This window comes from Kryptolebias marmoratus, linkage group LG15, assembly GCF_001649575.2.
Source record: "Kryptolebias marmoratus isolate JLee-2015 linkage group LG15, ASM164957v2, whole genome shotgun sequence".
NCBI classification, from domain to species: domain Eukaryota; kingdom Metazoa; phylum Chordata; class Actinopteri; order Cyprinodontiformes; family Rivulidae; genus Kryptolebias; species Kryptolebias marmoratus.
The window spans coordinates 33927884-33950246 of NC_051444.1; the positions used below are offsets into that span (position 1 = coordinate 33927884).

A 22363-nucleotide genomic window follows, 5' to 3' on the forward strand; every position below is an offset into this window, starting at 1 on the left:
GTTAGCATTGTCATGTTTTAGCTTAGTTATCTTGTCATGTTCTGTAACTTTGTCTGTAATTTTGTTCTTGTGTTGTAAAGCACTTTGAGTCGCCTCGTGCTGAAAAGTGCTATATAAATAAATGTACCTACCTACCTACCTACCTTTAAGCAAGAATAGTTTTAAATTAATCTCAGAAAAGAAACACAAGTTATATATAATCAAGCAGTTTCTCAGAAAGATTAAAATTTCTGCAATGCAAAATAAAGTGTTTGAAATTTATCTTTACCCATTCCATCAGCAGAAGTGTTATTAGTTTCAGATAGTCTTCTTCATAAAACCCAAAACACTATCAGAATTTTAGATTCAGATTCAGACAACATTTTTTTATCATCAAAAGACAATTCAGTTTGGCAGTTTCTAGATCCCCCACCACCACCACCACACACATACACACAGGTGCTCATGTAAAAAAAAATAAAATAAATAAAAACTTTTATTAAAACTGTAAACATATATTGCACATTAACAAATGATATTACACAAGTACAACTGAAATGATCTTAAAATCACAAGACTTTTCTTCATATTCTGTCACATTTTTTCCACAACCATTTTTTTACCCAACTTATTTCATCAGTTTATTCTTCAGGTTGGTGCATGTCTTTCCTTTTGTTTCTTTTCGAGCTGAGGGGTTCCTCTACTGTATCATTCCTTGGTGTTTCATTAAAGCAAAGAAAAAGTCACGCTGCTTTCCATCCTTCTTTCCATCAAGAGTTCTGCGAGCGGCCCGAGCGCCGTTCGCAGCGAGGCAAGAGTTCTGGCGGGTGGCCCGAGCACCGTCCACAGCGAGGCAAAAGTTCTAGCGGGCGGCCCGAGTGCCGTATGTGTTGAGGCAAAAGTTCGGGCGGACGACCCAGGCGCCGTCCAAGGTGTGGCCAGAGTTCCAGAGGACCAAGCAGGCGTGAGGAAAACAGGCTCGGGCGAGGCTGACGTGAGCGAAGCAGGCTCGGGCGGGGCTGGCGAGAGCCGGGCAGACATGGACCAAGCAGGCGAGAGCCAGGCAGGCGTGGCGGAGGCTCTGAGGGCTCTGCAGAGGGTGCTGGATGCTCTGAGGATTCTGCAGAGGGCGCTGGAGGCTATGAGGGCTCTGTGAGCAAGGCTGGAGGCACTGCAGGCGTTGCTGAAGCGAGTATGCTGGCCATGCAGGAACTGGGATGCTTTCAGCTTCCAGGAATTCCTTGCAACATGGGGCCTTGCATTATCATGCTGCAACATGAGGTGATGGTTGTGGATGAATAGCACAACAATGCTCCTCAGGATCTTGTCACAGAATCTCTGTGAATTCAAAATGCCATCAATAAAACAGACCTGTGTTCATTGTCCATTACATAAGCTTTCCCATACCATTACCCAACCACCACAGGCCACAAACTGCTTACCCACATGATGCCAAACATGTAGTCTGCCATCTCCCTTGTACAGTGAAAATAGGGATTCGTGTGTAAAGAGAACACTGTACCGTACACCATCAAATGTGAGGATTTGGCCACTTAAGTTGGTTACAATGACAAACTGCAGTCAGGTGGAGACTCCAATGAGGACAACGAGCATGCAGATGAGCTTCCCTTAAATGGTTTCAGACATTTTGTGCAGAAATTCTTTGGTTATGCAAACTGATTGTTGCAGCAGCTGTCCTGGTGGCTGGTCTCAGACGATCTTGAAGGTGAAGATGCTAAATGTGGAGGTCCTGGGCTGGTGTGATTACACGTGGTCTGCAGTTGTGAGGCTGGTTGGATGTACTGCTAAATTCTCTGAAATGCCTTTGGAGACGGCTTATGATAGAGAAATGAACATTCAATTCACGGGATACAGCTCTGGGGGACATTCCTGCAGTCAGTATCCCAATTGCATATACTCCCTCAAAATTTACAACATTTGTGGCATTGTGCTGTGTGATAAAACTGCACATTTTAGAGTGGCCTTTTAATGTGGCTAGCCTAAGGCACACCTATTCAATAATCATGCTGTTTCATAATCTTGTTCCTTAAGTCAAATGCATCATATAAAATTATTAAAAATATAGCCTGATCATTCTATTTAAACAATGCCACTACCTGTTTACAGAAGCTTAGAAAGCAGGATTGATTACTTTCAACCCTTTAACAAATACTTTTGATAGGAGACAGTGCTGCTGTAAAAGTAAAAAAGAATTATTTATTAAATTAGATTATACAAAGACAACTCAACCTTTTAGTGAAACTAAAGCCTGATATTTAGACCAAAAGAAAGAGAGAAAAAGTAAGTGCTAATATTTTCTCAACACAGTTAAGCGCCTCAGTTTTCATTAAGTTTTGTTAAATAAATATTTTGATGTTCGGGTTTTGTTAAAAACTACATTTTCTATCATTCTAACTTTTTTAGGATGTGCTAACATTTTTAGAGTAACTCACATTGCTCAACTCCAACTTGTTTCCACCCAGACAAAAAAAAAAAAAAACATGAAAAGGATGCTTCCAAAATAAAAGCCAGTTTCAAAGTAAAAGCAGTATTAAAATTTGTGACTTTTTTACTTATGGTTTTTTCACGAAATGAATAAGAGTGTACTGATTTGTGATTCCTTTGGGCCTGTCATAGTTTATTATATATCCTCACAGAATCATGATGATAGACTTAATTATGTGAAGTCTAAAACAAACTATTCCCAGCAGATGGACAGTATCTGCAAGTCAAGTGTTAAAAAAACAGGAAAAGAAATTCTGCAAAGACTTGACATAGACCTGTATGGGTCTACTGTATGACAGGTTTTTAGCTAACAGCTCTTTGGGAATCACCTGGTTGGAGCTAAAATTAAACAATTTTTCAAACCTATCTTTGGAATTTTTATATATAGATGAGACATAAGACATCTGACTGCATAGGAAAATTGTTATAACAAGGAAACTTAAGTATATATGATGTGATAAAAATAAACTCTAACTTTCACTATCTGCAGAAAAAATGAGATGACACCCAGACCAGAGAAAAAAATGTACCTGTCTATGCTGATAGCACAGAGGTTGAATATAGAAGCAGTGCACAGCATCACATCCATGCTCATTAGTCCGTCACATATCCACAGGCTCAAAGTCCAAACTCCACCCTGAAACTGCACACAAGCACACAAAGCAACATCAAGTCATCAACAGAAATACTCAGGCTGTCCCAACTTTTCAGAATTGGCATTGTTTGTGTAATCCTATTGTACAGACATTTCTCTGTCCACTTGTTTTACCTCTGTCACTGTTCTTTGGGTCGACATGGTGGGCTTTATATTTCAGACTGATGCCGCTATTACGGTGATGTTCTGAGGACAAACCATTAGTGTGACACACTATAGTTTATCTCCCTGTGAGTTAACAAGATCACAAATAGGATTAATGAAAGGGGACTTAAAGGGAAGCCTCAGCAGGGCGTCTGTGATTTCCAGGCTGGCTGGTGGATTTGAGTAATTTAAATGAGGGTTTAGATGATACTTTTTTAAACCTTTTAGTGGCTAGACATCCTGCAAATTATGGCTAATAACTTTCCTCATAATCTGTACAAATGGCCCAATGTCCTTATGCTGGTAGTTAGTCTTGAGAAAGGGGTTTTTGTCAAGACAGACTGCTTCTGTTGGGTTTATTTTATGAACAAACCTAATCACGTTCAGCCAAATGTTAATCATAATTATCATTTTAACCAGGAGATAATCCTTTTGTTATCTAGAAGGACCCTGTCAATGTTTAAACTGTGATTTTTCACACAAAGAAACAGTTTTTTTTTTTACTGAAATCCGACTTGCTTATGTATGTTTGGCCCAGAACACCTTATTCCCTGTCATATATGCATCTCTTTTGTGTTTTTGTTATCATTATCTAAACATTTGAAGTCACATGCCACACTTTTTGTGGTTATTTTGCCTCTATTTGCAGTAATTTTGCATCTGAAAATGAATATGAAACATATCTTTCCACATGTCCATCATTCTGATACATTTTACAATATGCATTTAGATAATCGTTATGTATTTACTTTTTCACTGACTTCATAGACTTTCTCTCTCTTCATGATTGTATAATTATTATATATATTTTTGTAAAGTTTACAGAACTTTATTTTAACTAAAATATGAATATATATTTGTAGATTTTTGTAAGTCTTTGTTCCTTTCTGGGTGTCAGAAGCGGTGGAGAGCAAGAGGAACCCAGGGCGCAGACTCACTACCAAGAAACCAAAATTTATTTAAACAACAAAACAGAAAACAAACGGCTGGCGGGGCAGCAAAACAACTATAACTAAAATCCAAACAGTAGACAAAGACAAGGCAAGGCAAGGCAAGGCAAAAATGAGGAGGGACCAGAGACGAGACTTGAACCTAACACAAACAACCAACATCAACAATGAACCGGCAGGGAGGTTGAGAAAATGACCAGACTTTAAAGCACAGGCAAATCATGGGAAGTGGGCACAGGTGAGTGATTACAATTACAGACAGGTGGAGATGGGTGTGGCAGAAACCAGGAGTAGACTGAGGGCAAAGAGAGGATAAAGATAAACAAAGACAATGAGGACAGAGACAAAAACAGAGCATGAGAACAAAAACCGAAAGTATAAAATAAAACTCAAAGGAAAAAACAAAACCCAAGAAAGCAGGAAAAACAAGAACACAAAATCAAAACTAAGAACAAACTCAAAAAATACTAGAAACCATGACACTGGGATGATCATTTGAGGTCTGTAGTGGTTATGGAGCTTTATGTACTGGTTTTGTAAATAATTAATTAATCAAATAAGTTTACTTTTGTCAGGCCAGTTTGTATAACTTGGTTGTTTTTCTATTTCTCTTTTTTCATCTTTTTATCTCTTTGTGTCAGGATTCTGGGTTTCCTGCTGTTCTCTCTATAGCTATTGCTTTTCAGCGTGAGTTGGTGAGGGCAGTTCCTGGGTGGTGTCACAAGATCTTTGTTTAAAATTTTCTCATCAATTATTTAGAGTCAGTTCTCTGTGCTGTTAGCAAAAATACCTCATGAACCTCTGGACAGATTCTAAAGAAAGTGTCTTTAAATGTACATCTATAACTGAATACCTTTTGGAACCAATCCAATGGAAGATGGCCACAACAGCCAACTGACTTTAGAAAACACAAAAATGGCTCTAATTCAGCCAGTTTTACAGAGCTTGTAGAAAGGTTTGTTGTAGTTGTAGCTGAGTCGATCACAACACACTCCAAGTGCTATTCATGATGCAAGAACTACACTTAAAACTTTGGCATTAATAGTTGCAATCAACCTTGTTTGTTAGCAAAACATCTCAAAAACTACAGAATAGATTTTAACAAAACTAGCAAAAAGTAATCATTGAATATACATCTAGAACTCATTAACTTTTGGAGTAAATTCAATTCAAAATGGTTGCCACAGCTAATCAACAACAACCAACACAAAACAGTTACAAGCTAGTTATTTTTACAACTATTGACTTAAAGCTTGGCGTGGTAATAGCTGAGACTGATCCCCAGCACACACTCTGAGCAATATCTCACGATATGGCACGAGACTGTGCATACTACCACATAAGATGATGTTTGTCTAAAACTCTGGCATGAAAGGCAGTGGTTGATATACATGCCTTCAAGCTATGCCAAGGCTTAAATGTTGTCTTTGTTTTTTGTTGTTTGAAAAACCTTTTTTAGTTCTGTTTTTTAAGGAGACTTTTTGATAGATCATCAAATGGCACCAACATGCTGAGGCTTGGTTTGGATCCATTCATTGGGGCCCCGGTTGACTCTTACCTCTGCATAAACGAAGAGTGGCAGAACGAGCACTGCCAGCAGCAGATCTGCAAACGCCAGACTTACTATGAAGTAGTTAGTTGTAGTTCTTAAAGCCTTCTCTAGGTAAACACTGAGGCACACAAGAACGTTTCCACCCATGACAGAAACAATCAGTAAAATCCCGAACATGAGCGCCAGGAAATTAAAACGTTCCACCTCAACAACCTCCGGCAGCTGTGTGGCATTAAAACCTGTCAAGTTGTCTGTCATGGTCCCTGCTGGTGCGTCAGACCCATGGGCTGTTTGTCCGACAAGTAACGGCTTTGTTCAGAGGAGTTCTTATCTATGAAGCCCAGCTCCATCAGTCCTGATAATAGCAAGGAGTTTAAGGGTCTGAGATCAGCTGCAAATACACTCCGTGATCCCGGTGCACTCCTCTCTCCATGTGCAAAGAGAGAACCAGGATTCATCCATCGGATCCAGACCAGTTTCCTTTTAATTTACTCCCCTGTATCACTCTCAGAACTCCTGCAGAATAATACGGACCTGGTTCCTCCAATGTGATAAAGCAAAACAGTGGACGAATCAGAAAGCAAGAGCTAATCTGCCAACACAAATCTTCTTAGCTCTGCCGGCTGCGAGACCAACCTGCAGGAAGGGAAGCAGGTTCAACAGCAAGCAAACATCTAGTCAACACTGGCCTGGAAATTACTGTGGTCAAGCGGCTTCCACTTCAAAAAAGTAGGTCAGCCCTCAGGGGATTTTCTTCTGCACACAAGTATGCGGTATTACAAGATCCTTTCAAAATAAAAGCTGACTTCTGAATCGTGACAGTTCTAGAAATGTTTTTTTTTTTTTGTTGATGTTGTTTTTCTCCCTTTCAAAACTTTATTTTGAATAAAGAATATTACAACAAAAAAAGACACTAGACACAACACAACAAGTAATATCAGCAAATGACATTAAACAGTTCCAAAGACGGTGTTTGAAAAGTAGCTCTCTAGTGAACCCGGCAGAAGAAGCCGGTGTGATAGAATAACTGGTGGTGGCAGCTGGGAAAGGAAGATGTTTTTGTGGGTGTGGCTTTTTAGGACCCCTTTACAGAACCAGGAAATAAACAGTGGGAGTTCAACTTAAAGAATTACAAATCTTTGCAAAATACGATCTGATTCCGTAAGTTATCCATAAAGATCTCATGAATAATTCACTTGAAAAACTTTTTACTTTTTATTGCTTTAATATTGTATGTTGCTTTTTATAAAATAATATCTGCAAAACCGCTGACACAGAGCTTGTAAATTACGCAGAACTTGGTTGTATGTGCTGTTTGTAAGTTTGAAAATCACCAAAGGAAGATCCGAATAGATCTGAAGATGCCATAAAACAGATCCCAAAGCACTACTTAATCCCTGAAAGCCAATATAAATGTTGAACCATGGCAAATAAAATAAAAGGTTTTAGAAGAATGACTGTTTTAATTTTTTTTTTTTCACATCTCCTTCATATAATATATTTAAATTACACACTAACATAAACAATAGCAATAAAAATCAAGTTTTTTCAAACCTCTGTTTAGGTCACTTGTTACAGTTCACCATACAGGATGGAGTTTTGGAGTCTTTTAGAAAACTAAAAAAAAAACTACCTTTGTAGTGTCTTTATTTTGTGTCTGTGTCAGAATGACAAAGTTAAGGAAAAGTGAGAACTTAGAATTTAATAACAAAAGAATGTTAGGAGAAGAAAAACCTCAACTCAAAATTTTACAATTCAGAAAACTAAAGTGGGAATAGTTTGAAGAAAGGACGAGAAACTTAAACTACTCTTTTCTGCTCTTTTTAGTGCTTTACTTACCTTAACCCCCAGTACTCCTCTACACACTTAATCAGACCCTTCAGGATTTCATAATGTTGCGATCGCAACTATTAACGCAAAATAAAGCAAACCCCGCAAAATCCCAACTTTTTGCAACTTTGCCCAAAACAGCACAACTTTAACCCAGTATTTATTGTTTCTAAAGTGATTCGCCACCGTTTCTGCGGTCTAGTCTCTTCTCTGTGGGTTTGTGTAGCGTGGAATACAGAATAACCCCAAATAACTCAGGAAGAAGACACGTGACGTCACTTCCTGTTAACATCAGAATGCCGGGAGCGTGCAGGAGCAGCGACCGAAGCCAAAATGTGCGCTAATGCTTCACATTTGCCCACAAAGATTTCAGCAAACCAGTTTCCTCCCCAGCTGCAGCTGTTTTGCACGTCCTGCAGTGTAATCATGGAACATAAACGCATCGACAAACACTTTGTGTCTGCAAAACGTGAGGAGAGCTGCAGACGAGGGACAATCCAGAAATGGTCATGAATGTTAGTTTAGAAGCTATCAAAGTTCTCAAATAAAGCACCTTTTGAGAATGTCAATGTTTGTTGGTAATTATCTTACAAAACTAGTAAGTATTTTTGGTTTATATATTAAAAGTTATGGTTTTTTATTGATTTTAGTAAAAAAAAAAATCAAAATTCATTGCAACTTTTAGGAAAATGCCCCCCGAAATCAGGCATTTTAGCTGCAACAATCACAAAAAATGCCCGCGAAATCCTGGAGGGACTGATTAATTCCCTCAAAGATTATCCTCTCTCTTGGTCTTGCTGACAGGATGACCATGTCATTCACTGGACCAGATTTTATGCCCTGCATCCAAACATCACCACATTTTTGTAAATATTGAACTAAAATTCATACATAGGATGAAAGTATCATTTATGTGTACCGTATTTTCCGAAAAACAAGATGCACCTGAATATTAGCCAAACAAGCTAAAATTAGGAGAAAATCCTGTTTTGTACATTAGCCGCACCGGACTAAAAGCCGCAGGCTTTTTAATGTTTAATTATCAAATGTAAGAGAATATGCACAAAGGGGATTGTCAGGAAAGAGATGGCTCTTTGGGAACACATCCTTTTTATTAACATTTTGAATTTAATCATTCATTTTGAGCTTCCCGTTTAGATCTGGGACTCTGATGTTAATTCTTAATTGTCTTTAAGGCTCGCTGTATGTCGTGCACCATACATAAATAAACCTGTTTCAGTGTTTCCATCTAACAGTGGCTGGAAATTGATTTCTTCCACAACACGGGACAATAAAGGCTGTTTCTATTCTATTCTTCTAAAATGAAGTTCAGATCATTTAGAGTAATTACTTGGTCATGAGTAATTGAGTAAATGAGTATTTATTTGGAGCAATTATTCCCAAATAACTGTTAATTTTACTTTTGTTGTGTTCATTTTTTTATTGACCTTAATTGTTTGTTTGTGATTTAATTATTATTTAGTTTATTTTTGTAATAAAATTAGATTTTTTTATTGACATGTATGTAATTGTTGAATATTTTCTGCCATATTGTAAATTCTATAGGAGGCTCACCAGCGCAATGCAGGAAAGAAGGTAGACTTGGTACTGAAGCAATCATTCATGTCACCAGTTTCGTTGTGGCAGTGGTAGTGGAATAGGAGGCAGTGGTTTAAACTCACAAACTTTATTACAGCAATTATGCCAAATGCCATTACAGAATATTGTATTGTCTTGTATTTTTTGTTGTCTCCCTCCAGTACAGAATGAGTCATGCTAGTAAAAGAGATGCAAGTATTTTAGTGGGAGGCTCAGAGTCCACTGCTGCAATCTGTGGCTGTAAGATGAAGTCACAAACACTGCAACTGTAGTCGACTCCCACTCCTCGGGCAGCACAGACAGGCCTTTATGTGGCTGAGTACCAGCTGGTACCACAGGCTTCTCATCCTTGTTAGGACTTTATTTGTTGCTGCCTCTAAAATCAGGACATGGAATTAAAAGCAAAGAGCAAACCTGTGGATGTTCTCCTTGGATGTGTCACTGCTGTTTGCTTTTGTACAGTTTGTTGGGCTCAAAGACGTGAGTAGAGGTCTGATTTGTGTCAAGGTCTGCTGAAGAATATGTGTCTCTGTCACTTTGGCTCTTACCCGTTTTAAAAGTATTTTCTGATGAGAATTGAGTTCAGAAAAGGTCAGATTTCCTAACAAAGCTTTGTTTTTATTCCTTTGATTCCTATTTGATGAATTCTGATTTCTAGGAACATTTTCTAAAAATTCTCAGAATTTTTGAGTCAAAGAATTTGTTTATCAGTCAAACACAGAAACATATATTGTAACCCAAAAATGACAAGCAAGTTATGATTTATTGTTGATTTTATGAGCTGATTTCACATCAGTATACATTGCAGTGTGTCAAGTAAATCCCAAATACTGTATCAGATTACCCTCAGTGCCTTTGTTGATGTCTTTGTGTTGGTTTTGTTGATTTGGAGCAGTATTAGCTGTTTGTTGCAATGAGTAAAAACTGTCATTCTTTTCTATTTTCTATCAGCATTTTTAAATTTTAAATCCTCACAGATAAAGATTTAAAAATAAACATTGGAATGCTTTGGAATCTTTCTTGTTCAGAGCAGTGAGACTTTGTTTGCTAACTGGAGGAAGTGGGAACCTGCAGGCCTCATTTCTCCAGGTTTACATTATATTTTTGGGCAAAACGTAGAATCATTTTTTCTGCATGTTACACTCCCTGAAGATCAACATCAGCAGGAGCTCCAATTGTTAAAGTCTGGCTGGAAAAAACTCAGACCCAGCTGAAGATTTTTTTTAGACTAGCATTTGGATAGCATTTTTATTTTTTTTGTATTTTAGCCTATTTTATGACTTGTTTTTTTTATCCTATCTTGATTTATTTTATCTTCATGTCTTTTATGTTATTTTGATATAAAGAACCTTATGCACTTTATCCTAAAATGTGCTATGTAAATAAAATTTATTTAATTATTCTTAGCATCTGATTCCCAAATCAAAAAGTACAAATGCTGGAATAGACACACCTATCAGGTTCATCATGTCTGAGCAATTTGAACTTTTTGTGTTAAATCCCAGTTTGCTTCTTACGGTGGGCCGCAGGTCTTAAGAGATGAATTACAGTCACTCCTTAAAACTGCATGAACAACATCTGACTATCAAAGCAGAATCATTGTTATGATTACTTTTTTAAATCAATAAATGACATTTAATCCTTTATTTCACATTATTGCATTCTCTTATTTTCACTTAAAGGAGAAATGAAATCAAATCTCAAAATATTGACATAGCATGAATATTATTTAGTGCAGTGGTTCCCAAAGTGTAGAGCGCGCCCCCTGGGGGGGGGGGTGCCATACTAGTATGAACCTGAACTGACATCTGGATCTCTGGAATCAAGTGAAAACTCTTCAGATTTGGAATCTGATGATCATGAGGACCGTCATGGCCAACAGAACTATGTGCCCAATGACCAAGTTGGTGTGGGCAGGCGGGTCGGGAGGGGGCCAGTTGTGGAGCTGGCCACAGGGGGATTTGTGCTAGTATTTTTGAAGCCCATCCTCTTCCTCCCACAATATGCAACACAACTCATTAGTAGGGTCTTGATGTGTAGGGCTGAGAGCCCTGCAGGCATGGGGGGAGCACCAGGTAGTCCCCCCCTTGCCATGTTTGGCCCTACCCTGCACCTCTATTTTAATGCATTAGAGTGCATTATTAGGTTTTGGGGTTGGGGAGGGTTCTGCTGTCTGCAGGTTCCCTCCTGCTGCTTTGCCTGCGCGGGGGGAGGTGGTGGTGTGGCTGGGTTGGGAGGGGCTGGTGCCCTGCGTCTCTCCCCGTACCTCGTTGTCCTGGGGGCTGCTGGCCCTGTGCTTCATTGGCGACCTACCTTTGTGTGTCACCTGCTGCTGCCTTCTGGGGCTGGATCCACCTGTCCTTTCTGCTCTTGGGTTCTGTAAATGGTGGGCCTTCTGCAGTTCATAGCACTTTCTTAACTGTGCATCTCCAGGTGGCTTGCTAGCACACTTGCACCCACATAAAATGGACACACATTTTTGTTTTTTGTAGAGTGAATTTGTGTATGTACAGTAAAAAAACAACTCCTCTTTGGAGATGAGATGGGAAGCTGAAGACAGATGGGGTCACAGCATCTCTAAGCTGGTCCTGTTAAAGTCCTCTTGTTTGAAATGTTCACTACAGAGCTGAGACAACTGTAGCAACAAAACCCTCCCTTCTTACTGCAGCTTCTCATTGCCTCCTTAAATCTGTGTTACTGCGAAACCTTCAAAATGTGAAGAAAAAAAAACAGAAAGAGCTAATGTGAGAGGAGCACCAGTTCCTCCTGTTAGCATTTTGTTGTTTACCAAATAACGTCAGCTATGATAACATAATATAATAAATGGTCAAATAACCAAAATTATTGTTCAGTCGTACTTGTGAAAGGTAATTCCCCGTGATATAAAATCTGGTCATAGCTGCTCGCTCTGTGTTTACTCCTGTCGGCTCTTAGAGAGAGGAGAGATCTGTCCAACATGGCGGCGACGGCAGATGCACTACAGCATGTAATGAGGCGTCTATATTTATGTTTGTACAATATCGATCAATCAGGACCAGATAATCCAGTCAGACCCATCAGCCATGGAGACTTACGAATTGTTTTGAGGCTCAAACCGCTTAAACGAGTCCTCTATCAGAGGTTCTAGCGCTGCCATAGTAGCTAATACATTACCTGAACTGCCGCATAAAGTCACTTTGGGGTCACCTAAACCCGACCAAATAAATATTAAAATCAAATACTGTCCTGCTGCCCGTTTTTCGATTTCGTGTTTCCAATCTTAGCCTAAAAGTAAAATACAAAAAAAACAGGCATTTATTTGTTTTTGGTGTCATATTAAAAAAATTAAAAATAAAATAACCAGTCCGTTTTTCATTATTTGATTTTTGATAGTCAATTGAAAATGGAAAGAACGAATGACACACGGATTAGAGTGGATAGTCTTAGCCACAGGTATAACTATGGATCGTTTCCAACACTTTGGCACCCTCTGCTGGTTCAGTGACATCTGAAAGATGTAATGAAAAATAGAAGCCAACTGTTCTGCACAAGATGAGAGCAGTTGACCACTTATATTATCTGGTCCTGGGCTTTTACCAACCTTGCAATGCTTAAAAGCCTTAACCACAGAAAAAAGCATCAAAATGAATATAACCAGAACAGTAGGGATTATTTTTCCGATCTCGAACCTCACTACTAAAATCAGAACAGTCAAACCTTAGATAAAACTTGTGAAACTCATTAGCCAATTGGTTATCAGAATTAAAACCAGGAAGAACCACCTTCCTGTTATGCTTAATCTCAGACCCATTCCAAACTGGGCCCAATCTATTGTTAGCAAGGTCTTTTTCCAACTTTTCTTTATAATTCAATTTTGCCTTTCATATTTCACTCTGAATTTCCTTCTTTATCAAATTCATCTCTTTAAGTTTTCCATTACAAAATGCCTTACTCTTCCTATTCAGCAATTTTTTCAACAATTTTGACAACCAAGGCTTACTATTTGGAAATATTTTCACTGTTTTTGTTAGAATCACACAATCTTCACAAAAGGTCACGTAGCTACTAATACTATCAGTAAGCTCATCAATATCACTACATGATTCCTTAAACATGTCCCAATCTGTTTTATCAAAGTAACCCTGCAAGTTCTGTTGAGAATGATTATTTCAGATCTGGATCTGTTTAGTGATAGTTTTACCTCTCCTCAGAGCAGAGCGATAGACTGGTATAAGTTGCACACAATTGTGATCAGCTCCACCCAGTGGAGAGAGAGAGACAGACTTATACGCACCTTTAACAGAACCATAACACAGATCCAGAATTTTATTATACCTGGTGAAACAAGTAACATGTTGATAAAAGTCCTTATGAGTTATTTTAAGTGAACAATGGTTGAAATCATCAAGAATAAATACAGGGGCGTCCGGACACTTAGACTCCAGCTTTTGGGTCACTTGTAATAAGGACTATGATGCTTGCTCCTCATTGGCTTTGGGATGAATATAAACAACAATGATAAATATCTGGGGAAATTCCTGAGGATGATAGTTAGGCCGAAGGGACACAGACAACAGTTCAATGTTTTTAGAGCATAACTTTTCTCTGACAATGGCTGTTTTACACCAGTGTTCATTCACAAACAAAACACACACACCCTTCCTGTGATTTGCCAGTGATGCTAGCATACCAAACGTATTGGTGTGCCAAATCCATCAGTAGACAATTCCGCATTTGATTCTCTATCCAACAGCCAAGGTTCAGTAAACACCAGCAAGCATGCGTCTCTGAATTTGAGTTGAAATCGTACTTGTGCCTGTAGCTCATCCAGTTTATGTCGAAGAAACTGAGTGTTGAAAAGAATGATGGACGGTGACAGTAGTGGAATGCGAGAAAGTGATTGTCTCTGAAGGCGTTGGCATAAACTGCCACGTCTACCCCACTTCCTTGTCCTGCATGTTGGAACATATATGTCTTCCTTATTACAGTTCCCTGAGTCAGAAAAAGAGTCCAGAGATGGAAGAATTAAATCCAGAGGAGGAACAAACAAAAGTTTGCTCCATTGCAGAGGAAACTCTCTGCTATATTGAATCTGAGCCAGATGACTTTGAGGAAACTGTAGACTGAAGGAAAAGCAGAACACCGGCCACAAAAAAAAGAAGAAAAAAAAACACTGTAGACTCCATTCTCCGATTCCCCAAAAAGAACTTTTAAAACGCTTACGTGAACAGAGACGAACAAAGACAAACACTAACTGCTGCAGGTAGAAAAAGGAGACGTGAATAATAAATATTTTTTTTTACCCCTTTTGATGTTTTATGCTTTTCTTGCTGTCATAAATCAATCATGGTCAACCTGCTCACCCATACCCGCTTACGTAACCATATTATCCCAGTTCTCCAGGAGCTCCATTGGCTCCCTGTGCCTTAACACATCCATGTTAAAGTCCTCCTTATTTACAAAGCCCTCCATAATCAAGCCCCATGCTACCTCACCAATCTGCTCCACCGTCATATTCCTTCCTGAAACCTCCGCTCCTGTGATGCCAACCTCCTGCCTGTACCACTAAAAACGAAGCATCGGACCTGGGGTGACAGAGCTTTCTCCATAGCTGCTCCGACTCTCTGGAACTCTCTTCCAAAACATATCCCTGTCTGTACAGACCTATCCACATCTCATCTAAAAACACATCTTTTTAGAACAGCTTTTAATGTATGACTATTGTTCTCTTTTATCATTCTTTTATCTTTTAATGTGCTTTGTATTTTGTGTTCTTTTCAGGATTTTGTTTGATGTATTTATTGTTCTTCTTGTAATTTTACTTGATCTCTGTAAAGCATCTTTTAGTGTTTAGAAAAGTGCTATACAAATAAAATGTATTATTATTATATAAATTGATATTCTTTAAAAAAAACTTTTTTAAAGTCACAGTGAAATAAAATTTCTGCAAAAAAATACCAAATAATTAAAAATGTGTAATGTAAAAGGACTGCATAAATATTTAAAGTGATTGTATTAATTTAACTGGAATAATCACTAATTTAAGAAAATAACAAGTTGGGGTATGGATATAAAAGGATCTCCAAGGCCCTAAACATTCCCAGGAGTTCTGTTAGGTCCATCATCAAGAAGTGGAAGAAACAAAGGGCTGTGTAAATCTGCCAAGAGCAGGCTATCCTCACAAACTGTGCATGAAGAGTGAGAGGCCACCTAGACATTTATGAGCTACAAGCTTCAGCATGTAAGATGGGCGGGACTGTGTATACAACAGTCATTTTGCAGATGGCATCAGATTGTCCCCCATCCATCCATTTTCTTTATCTGCTTCTCTTTGCTGGGTTGCAGGGAGCTGGTGTTCCAGTAATCACTGTGAGAGGTGGGTGCACCTTGGACAGGTTGCAAGTCCATCACAGGGCCATATAGAGACAAACGGAACAAACATGCACTCACTCACAATTTAAGAGTTACCAATTAACCTAACATGCATGTTCTTGGTCTGTGGGAGGAAACCAGAGTACCTAGAGTAAACACATTCGTACACGGGGAGAACATGCAAACTCAAAGGCCCCAGGATGAGAGACAATCCTGTGACTACCTTGCTGGGAGCCAACAGCTCTAACCACTGTTCCGCAGTGCATCCTGGATTATCCTCCAGGATTTTTCTATAGTTTGCAGAATTTATTGTATCTTTTATCTTTATAAAGCCTTTCAGAGCCGGCTGACAAGAAGCACTTGACCATGGAGTCTTTCACATGCCATTTGGCAAACTCTAGTCAAGCCTTAATATGATTTTTCTTCAACAGTAGCTTTCTCTTTGCCACTTTTTCATAAAGCTTAGACTGCCGAAGAACCCGGGAAACAGTTTTAGTCACAGCCTTTCCCATCTCACTTGCTAAAGCCTGTAACTCCTATGGAGTGGTCACAGGGGTCTTAGGGCCTGACTATTTTCCTTCTTGCACAGTCACTCAATTACTTGACAATAACAGATAATAAACATTCAAAGGCCAATAAAAAATTAAACTAATAAAAGTCCTCAGAACTTATTTCCTAGAAAACAGCAGAGATTATTTTGGTGTAATTTCTGTATGTGTCAGAAAATAATTTAAGGCAAAACTTTAATAGCAATTTATTTCTGGTTATTCTGACTCTTTTTTAAGATTAATTGAACATTTTAAAACACAAAAACAGCAGCAAAAACAAACTAAAGGAGGTTCAGGATCTAATATGAGTAAACAAAGAATTGTTATTTTGGACCATTTTCTGTATGAACCACAGATGTTCTGCACCTGGTTGAGTTTTACTAGGATGGCTTTAGTGTTTTGCAGATTTTCACCACTTGTCCATTGTATCATCCCATTTGATTTCTGAACTGAGTGTGATGTTTAGGTGTCCCTTCTTGCAGTCTGCACGGTCCCTCCAGGCCCTGTAACTATCCCAGAGAACAACACAGTGGACATCCAGGTGGTAAAAATCATCTCCAGCAGTGACGTGAGTCTGACAGTCGCAGTGAACCCAGATGATCTGTTCTACATTAAAGGCAACATCCTGATGGTGAAGAGAGGTCTGGATTATGAGGTAATACTGTTAAGTTAACAGATAATACAAATAACAAACATAACCAAACTTTTATAGCAAATTTGATAACACTAATGTGTGGTTAGCTATGGGCCTCCATTTAGTGTTTCAAAACCCACACTGGGGTTTTGACACCAACTTTGGGAACTACTGCTACATGGACTGTACTTGTATAGTGCCTTTCTAGCCAATCAGGCAACTCAAAGCTTTTTACAAGACAATCTATGCCCTTTTACCCATCCATGCACACATTCCACTACATCTCTACAAAGCTAACCTGAATAAATCATTCTATAGAGTCTAATCAGTGCTGTAGATCACATTCATACACTGATGCGGCACACATCAGAGACAATTCAGTTCAGTGTCTTGCCCAGGGATGCTTTAACATGTGGTATACTTATGGAATCGAACCATCAGGTTGGAGGACAACTGCTCTAACCACTGAGCCACAGCTGCCTCATATTGCTTGTTGTTTTAACAAACTTGTTAGCTTAGTATGGAAGACTGCTTTATGAATGTGTGTGTGGTTAGGTAAATGAGGGCCCAGATTGTGTTGTAAAGCATTTAAGTGACCTGATTGGCTAGAAAGGAACTATATATGTATACTCCATTTAATAAGATGTACCACTTTTGATTAAAATTCCAAAACATGCCTAAACATATTTCTGTACGCCTCTTGAACTCAAGGTCAAAAAGTGCAAAACTTTTTGTCACACTGAGAGAGTATCCTGATAAAAAGTTATAAAAAGTTAAGGAGAAGTTATTTGTTAAAATGAGCAAGTTACATTCACACAAGTTTAACAAATTTCAACATGTTAATAAGAAAGAAAATAGGTTATATACAGTATATATATATGTATGTATGTTTGATCATAAAATACCCCAGAAGGGGGAAATTCCTTGCAACTACCAGCCAATCACCTGCCTATGTACAACATGGAAGCTCCTGTCAGAGTGAGGCACAGAAGGGAATTGACACCAACACCAGGGGAAACAAGCACCAGATAGCAAAGTTAAATATTGTTACAAATAAAAAAAAGAAATATGTTTGAAATAACACTGACTGCAAAGAATACTCTTCTACAGTATAGAACTAAAAAAAAAAAAAAGATTTTACTGTAATCAATAAGGGTGCCCAGAAGAAAATCTTTGGGAACCACTGGTCTAAAGACAGTTGGCTGTATTGCTATTTATATATAAAAAAGGTCCTTCTTTCTAAATCAGAACTCAAATAATTTAAGTTTCTTGCAGTTGCTCTGGAAATTCAGGGACTCAGCGTATTACTGGGATTGGTTGTTATAGAGCACCAACAGCGAGTGATGCACTTCCAACCTTAAATAACTTTATTGAACAGTTAAATCCAAGAGAGATGGTTATTTTAGGAGATTCGAGCTGGAGCTGGCTCCAATTAGTTTCAGATAAATTCAAATCTTCTTGCAGTTCTTTAAATACTTTTCAGATTGTTGATTGTCCTACTAGCCTTAATCCTAAAAATCCTGCAAAAGTTTCACTTATTGATCTTATATTAACTAATATTTGACACAAATATTCCCCTGCCTCAGTGTTTGCTAATGATATTAGTGATCATGGCCACAGTCAGAAAAGCTAGGCTTCCTAGGGCAAACCCTCGTATTTTTTTTAAAAATGACATATGAAGCACTTTTCAGAGCAAGGATTCATTCATGATTTTGATTTTAATTGGGAAATAATCTATTTTATTGCTGATGTTGAACATGCTTGGGAATTTTATTATGATAGTTTTTCAAAAATAGTTCACCGACCTTTTCCCTTTAAGAAATTTAAAGTAAAAAGATGCATGGTTCAATTCTGGATTGTCAGATGTTCTTCATGAACGCAATAAGACATGGACCAGGGCAAGGAAAACAGGGCTGTGCTCAAACTGGCAGCATTTTAGAAAACTTTGCAATTTTACAACAGTTGCACTTAGAAATGCAAAGCTTTAACTTTTTTTAACGGAAACTACAAAAAATCTTAATTGTCCGTATAAATTGTGGAAGACCATTAAATGGTTTTACTAATTTTTTAGATCTTCCCTGATGTATTTTAAAAGACTCAAAAAAAAAATTCTGATAAAAAAGAAATGCTTGAATGTTTTAATAAGCATTTTATTACATCAGCTTCTTTATTTAATTCTGAGTTCTCCTAAGAACTATTCTGTTTCTTATCCAGATAGCCCATGGACGATGACACAACACTTTAATTTCAAGCATTTTACTATAACTGAAGTGCATAATGTTATTTAGCTTTTAGACCCTAAAAATCAGTAGGTCCAGATCGATTGGAACCCTATTTCTTAAAGTTAGCTGTTGATTTTATTGCCCCACCTATCTTTTTAATCTATCCTTGGATATAGAGGACATTCCCTTGATATGGAAGTCTGCTTATGTTATGCCATTGTTTAAAGAGGGTGACCAGGCAGAGTTAAACAATTACAGACCTATATCTAAATTGTCTGTACTGTCCTGGAGACTGTGGTCGGTGAACAACTGAAGGACTATCTAACATTAAATAATATTCTTTCAGAATCTCAGTCTGGTTTTAGGAAAATGCATAGTACCACTATAGCAGTGCTAAAAGTGGTGAATGATGTTATTGATATTTTGGATAATAAGCAACACTGTGCAGCCCTTTTCATTGATTTCTCTAAAGCATTTGATACAGTTAATCATGAGGTTTTAATACAGAGGCTTCAAACTATTGGCTTATCTGAACAAGCTCTTCATTGTTTTGACAACTATCTGACCCAATAGATCTCAATGTGTTCAAGTAGGAGGTTTCACTCCCTCTTCTCTCCATGTACTCCATGGTGTTCATCAGGGGTCAGTTCTGGGGCCGCTGTTGTTTAATAATAATAATGTTTAATAATCTTAATTTAAGTGTGCCTCATTCAAAATTTCATTTTTTATGCTGATGATACTGTTTTATATTGTTCTGGTCTCTCACCTAATAGTGCCTTTAATAAATTACAATCAGCTTTTAATGTTTTACAGACAAATCTTTATCACCTTAAGCTTGTTTTAAATGCAGATAAATTGAAGGTGATGCTGTTTTCTAATGGGAGATTTGAAAGTAAGGATCTTCCAGTTATTACTACAGCAGAAGGTCTGAAAATTGAAAAAGTGTCACAGTATAAATATTTAGGTATGGGCATGTTTCCAAATCAAAGTTTTAGCCTTTTGTGACATTTTTAAACTGAAGAGTGGGGGTTTAGATATCCATAAACATTTTGACATGATAGAATCCAAGCTTTTAAACAAAGTCTGGGATGGTTTAACTGGATCAAAGAGAAGCTATAGTTAATTTTAAGGAGAACCATCATTTTAATAGCAGACACTTGTTCAATGAGTGAGAGAGGGAAAATTCTCCACCGTATGAGATTGTCTTCTATTACTTTGAGTAATTGAATATAATTTAATTCTGCCAGTTCATTCAGCCTGTTAGGAATATTGATGTCCAGGGACCTGATGTTTCCGATCTGTAAAGGAATGGTTGGAGAGAGGTGGTTATTAGAGGAGATAGGAAGGGCCTTTGATTTGTTTCAATTAATAGAGTAGTCCAAAATTGTTGAGAACATATTTATTAAGGTTTTAGTCGCTGTAATAGAAGGGTTTGCATTCTGCAGAAACAGAAACACATCATCTGCGTATAAACTAATTTTGTGAATTCTATTTGCTGTTTGAATTCCATGAATATTTTTGCACTGACGGATTGCAGCCACCAGTGGTTCAATAGATATAGAAAACGGTGAGGGGGAGAGAGGAGAACACTGCCTTGTGCCTATTTCAAGACTGAAGTTCTGTGAAATGCAGTCATTTGTTTTCACACAAGCATTGGGTGGGCTGTACAGTAATCTGATCCATGACAAAAAAATATGTCTAAATCCAATTTAATTTACGGTGGCAAATAGAAATGTCTGGTTAACCTTGTCAATAGCCTTCCCTGCATCTAATGAAACAATTAAACCAGATTTATTTTGGATGTTGCAATAACCTATTAGATTGATGAGTCTTCATGCATTATTTATAACATAACAGCTTTCAATAAATCAAGTCTGGTCAGGATGTATAGTGTGAGGGGTCATTTTATCAAGCCTTATAGCCAACATCTTGCAAATGATTTTAAGATTCAAGTTTATAAGTGATTTTTAAGTTAAGTTTTGGGCAATAGCTATATGGGCATGTGGGATCTTTATCCGGCTTGAGGATAAGACTTATGTTAGCACAGTTCATGTTTGGGGAGAGTATCAAGGTTTGCTGATTTTTTGTGACCACCCATTGGAAGGTGGGGGCCAGAAGTGGACAGAATTCTTTATAGAATTCTGCAGAAAAGCCATTGGGTCCAGGAGCTTCGCCATTTGGCATACTTTTAACTGCTTCATGGAGCTGCTGCTGTTGTTCATTTAATTTAGGATGATTATCTTCATTTAGAAATTCATCTATGTCAAAATCAGAAGAATCAATATTTTTTTGAATATAGATTTTTATAAAAATTTCAAAAAATATAATTTATTTCTGTAGGGTCATTATCTGGTTTACCATTACTGTCAGTTACTGTTACCTTTCCTTTATTCTTTTTCAACTGATTTACAAGAAGTTTGCTAGATTTATTAAGTTCTCCAACTGCAATCTCTGTATTTGGAATTGTATTCTTGCCTCTAGTATTCTTTTAGGTTCTAGTTTTAGTTTTCTTATTTCATTAAACAGATCTTGGGATGTAGCAAAAGTAGTTTCTAAGTATTTTATTTTCTGTTTTAGTTCCAATTCAGTTACTTTTTCTTTTTTTTCTTATGTGACGAATAAGAAACTATTTTACTGCTAAAAACAACTTTTGCTGCCTCCCAGAGGACACCAGTGGAGCTATTAGGCTGATCATTTATTTCCAGAAAATTGGTCCACTAGCTCTCAAAAAACTTGGTAAAATCTTCATCTTTAAGTAATGATGTGTTAAACCTCCAAAGTTTAACAGGTGGTGTTGATTTGTTTCCATAATCATCATAGTTACTAGAGCATGGTCACTTACAGGACTGTCTCAGAAAATTAGAATATTGTGATAAAGTTCTTTATTTTCTGTAATGCAATTAAAAAACATGAAATGTCATACATTCTGGATTCATTACAAATCAACTGAAATATTGCAAGCCTTTTATTGTTTTAATATAGCTGACTATGGCGTACAGCTTAAGAAAACTCAAAAATCCTATCTCAAAATATTAGAATATCGTGAAAAAGTATACTAGTAGGCTATTCAACTAATCACTAATTAACTCGAAACACCTGCAAGGGTTTCCTGAGCCTTGAAAAACACTCAGCTTGGTTCAGTAAACTAAATCACAAGTATGGGGAAGACTGCTGATCTGACTGCTGTCCAGAGGACCATCATTGACACCCTCCATCAGGAGGGTAAGACACAAAAAGAAATTTCTCAAAGAGCAGGCTGTTCACAGAGTGCAGTTTCAAAGCACATTCACAAAAAGTCTGTTGGAAGGGGGAAATGTGGCACAACCAAGAGAGATGACCGCAGCCTTAACAGCATTGTGAAGAGCCGCTTCCAGAATTTGGGGGAGCTTCAAAG

At 37.8% G+C, this 22363-nt stretch overlaps 2 protein-coding genes across 2 annotated transcripts in view; one reads left to right on the plus strand and one right to left on the minus strand.

Annotated features, from left to right (window-relative positions):
- drd4b (dopamine receptor D4b) overlaps positions 1-6447 on the minus strand; it is a 30216-nt gene extending 23769 nt beyond the window's left edge. Inside the window, exons 1-2 of the mRNA XM_037979960.1 lie at positions 5792-6447; positions 3015-3127 (exon numbers count right to left, since the gene is read on the minus strand). Coding sequence (XP_037835888.1) covers positions 3015-3127; positions 5792-6043 — 365 coding nt within the window. The 5' untranslated portion in view covers positions 6044-6447. The remainder of the gene's footprint in view (positions 1-3014; positions 3128-5791) is intronic.
- Positions 6448-9524: 3077 nt separating this feature from the next.
- Positions 9525-22363, plus strand: part of cdhr5a (cadherin-related family member 5a) — a 63389-nt gene continuing 50550 nt past the window's right edge. The window contains exons 1-2 of the mRNA XM_037979952.1: positions 9525-9694; positions 16596-16768. Coding sequence (XP_037835880.1) covers positions 9604-9694; positions 16596-16768 — 264 coding nt within the window. The 5' untranslated portion in view covers positions 9525-9603. The remainder of the gene's footprint in view (positions 9695-16595; positions 16769-22363) is intronic.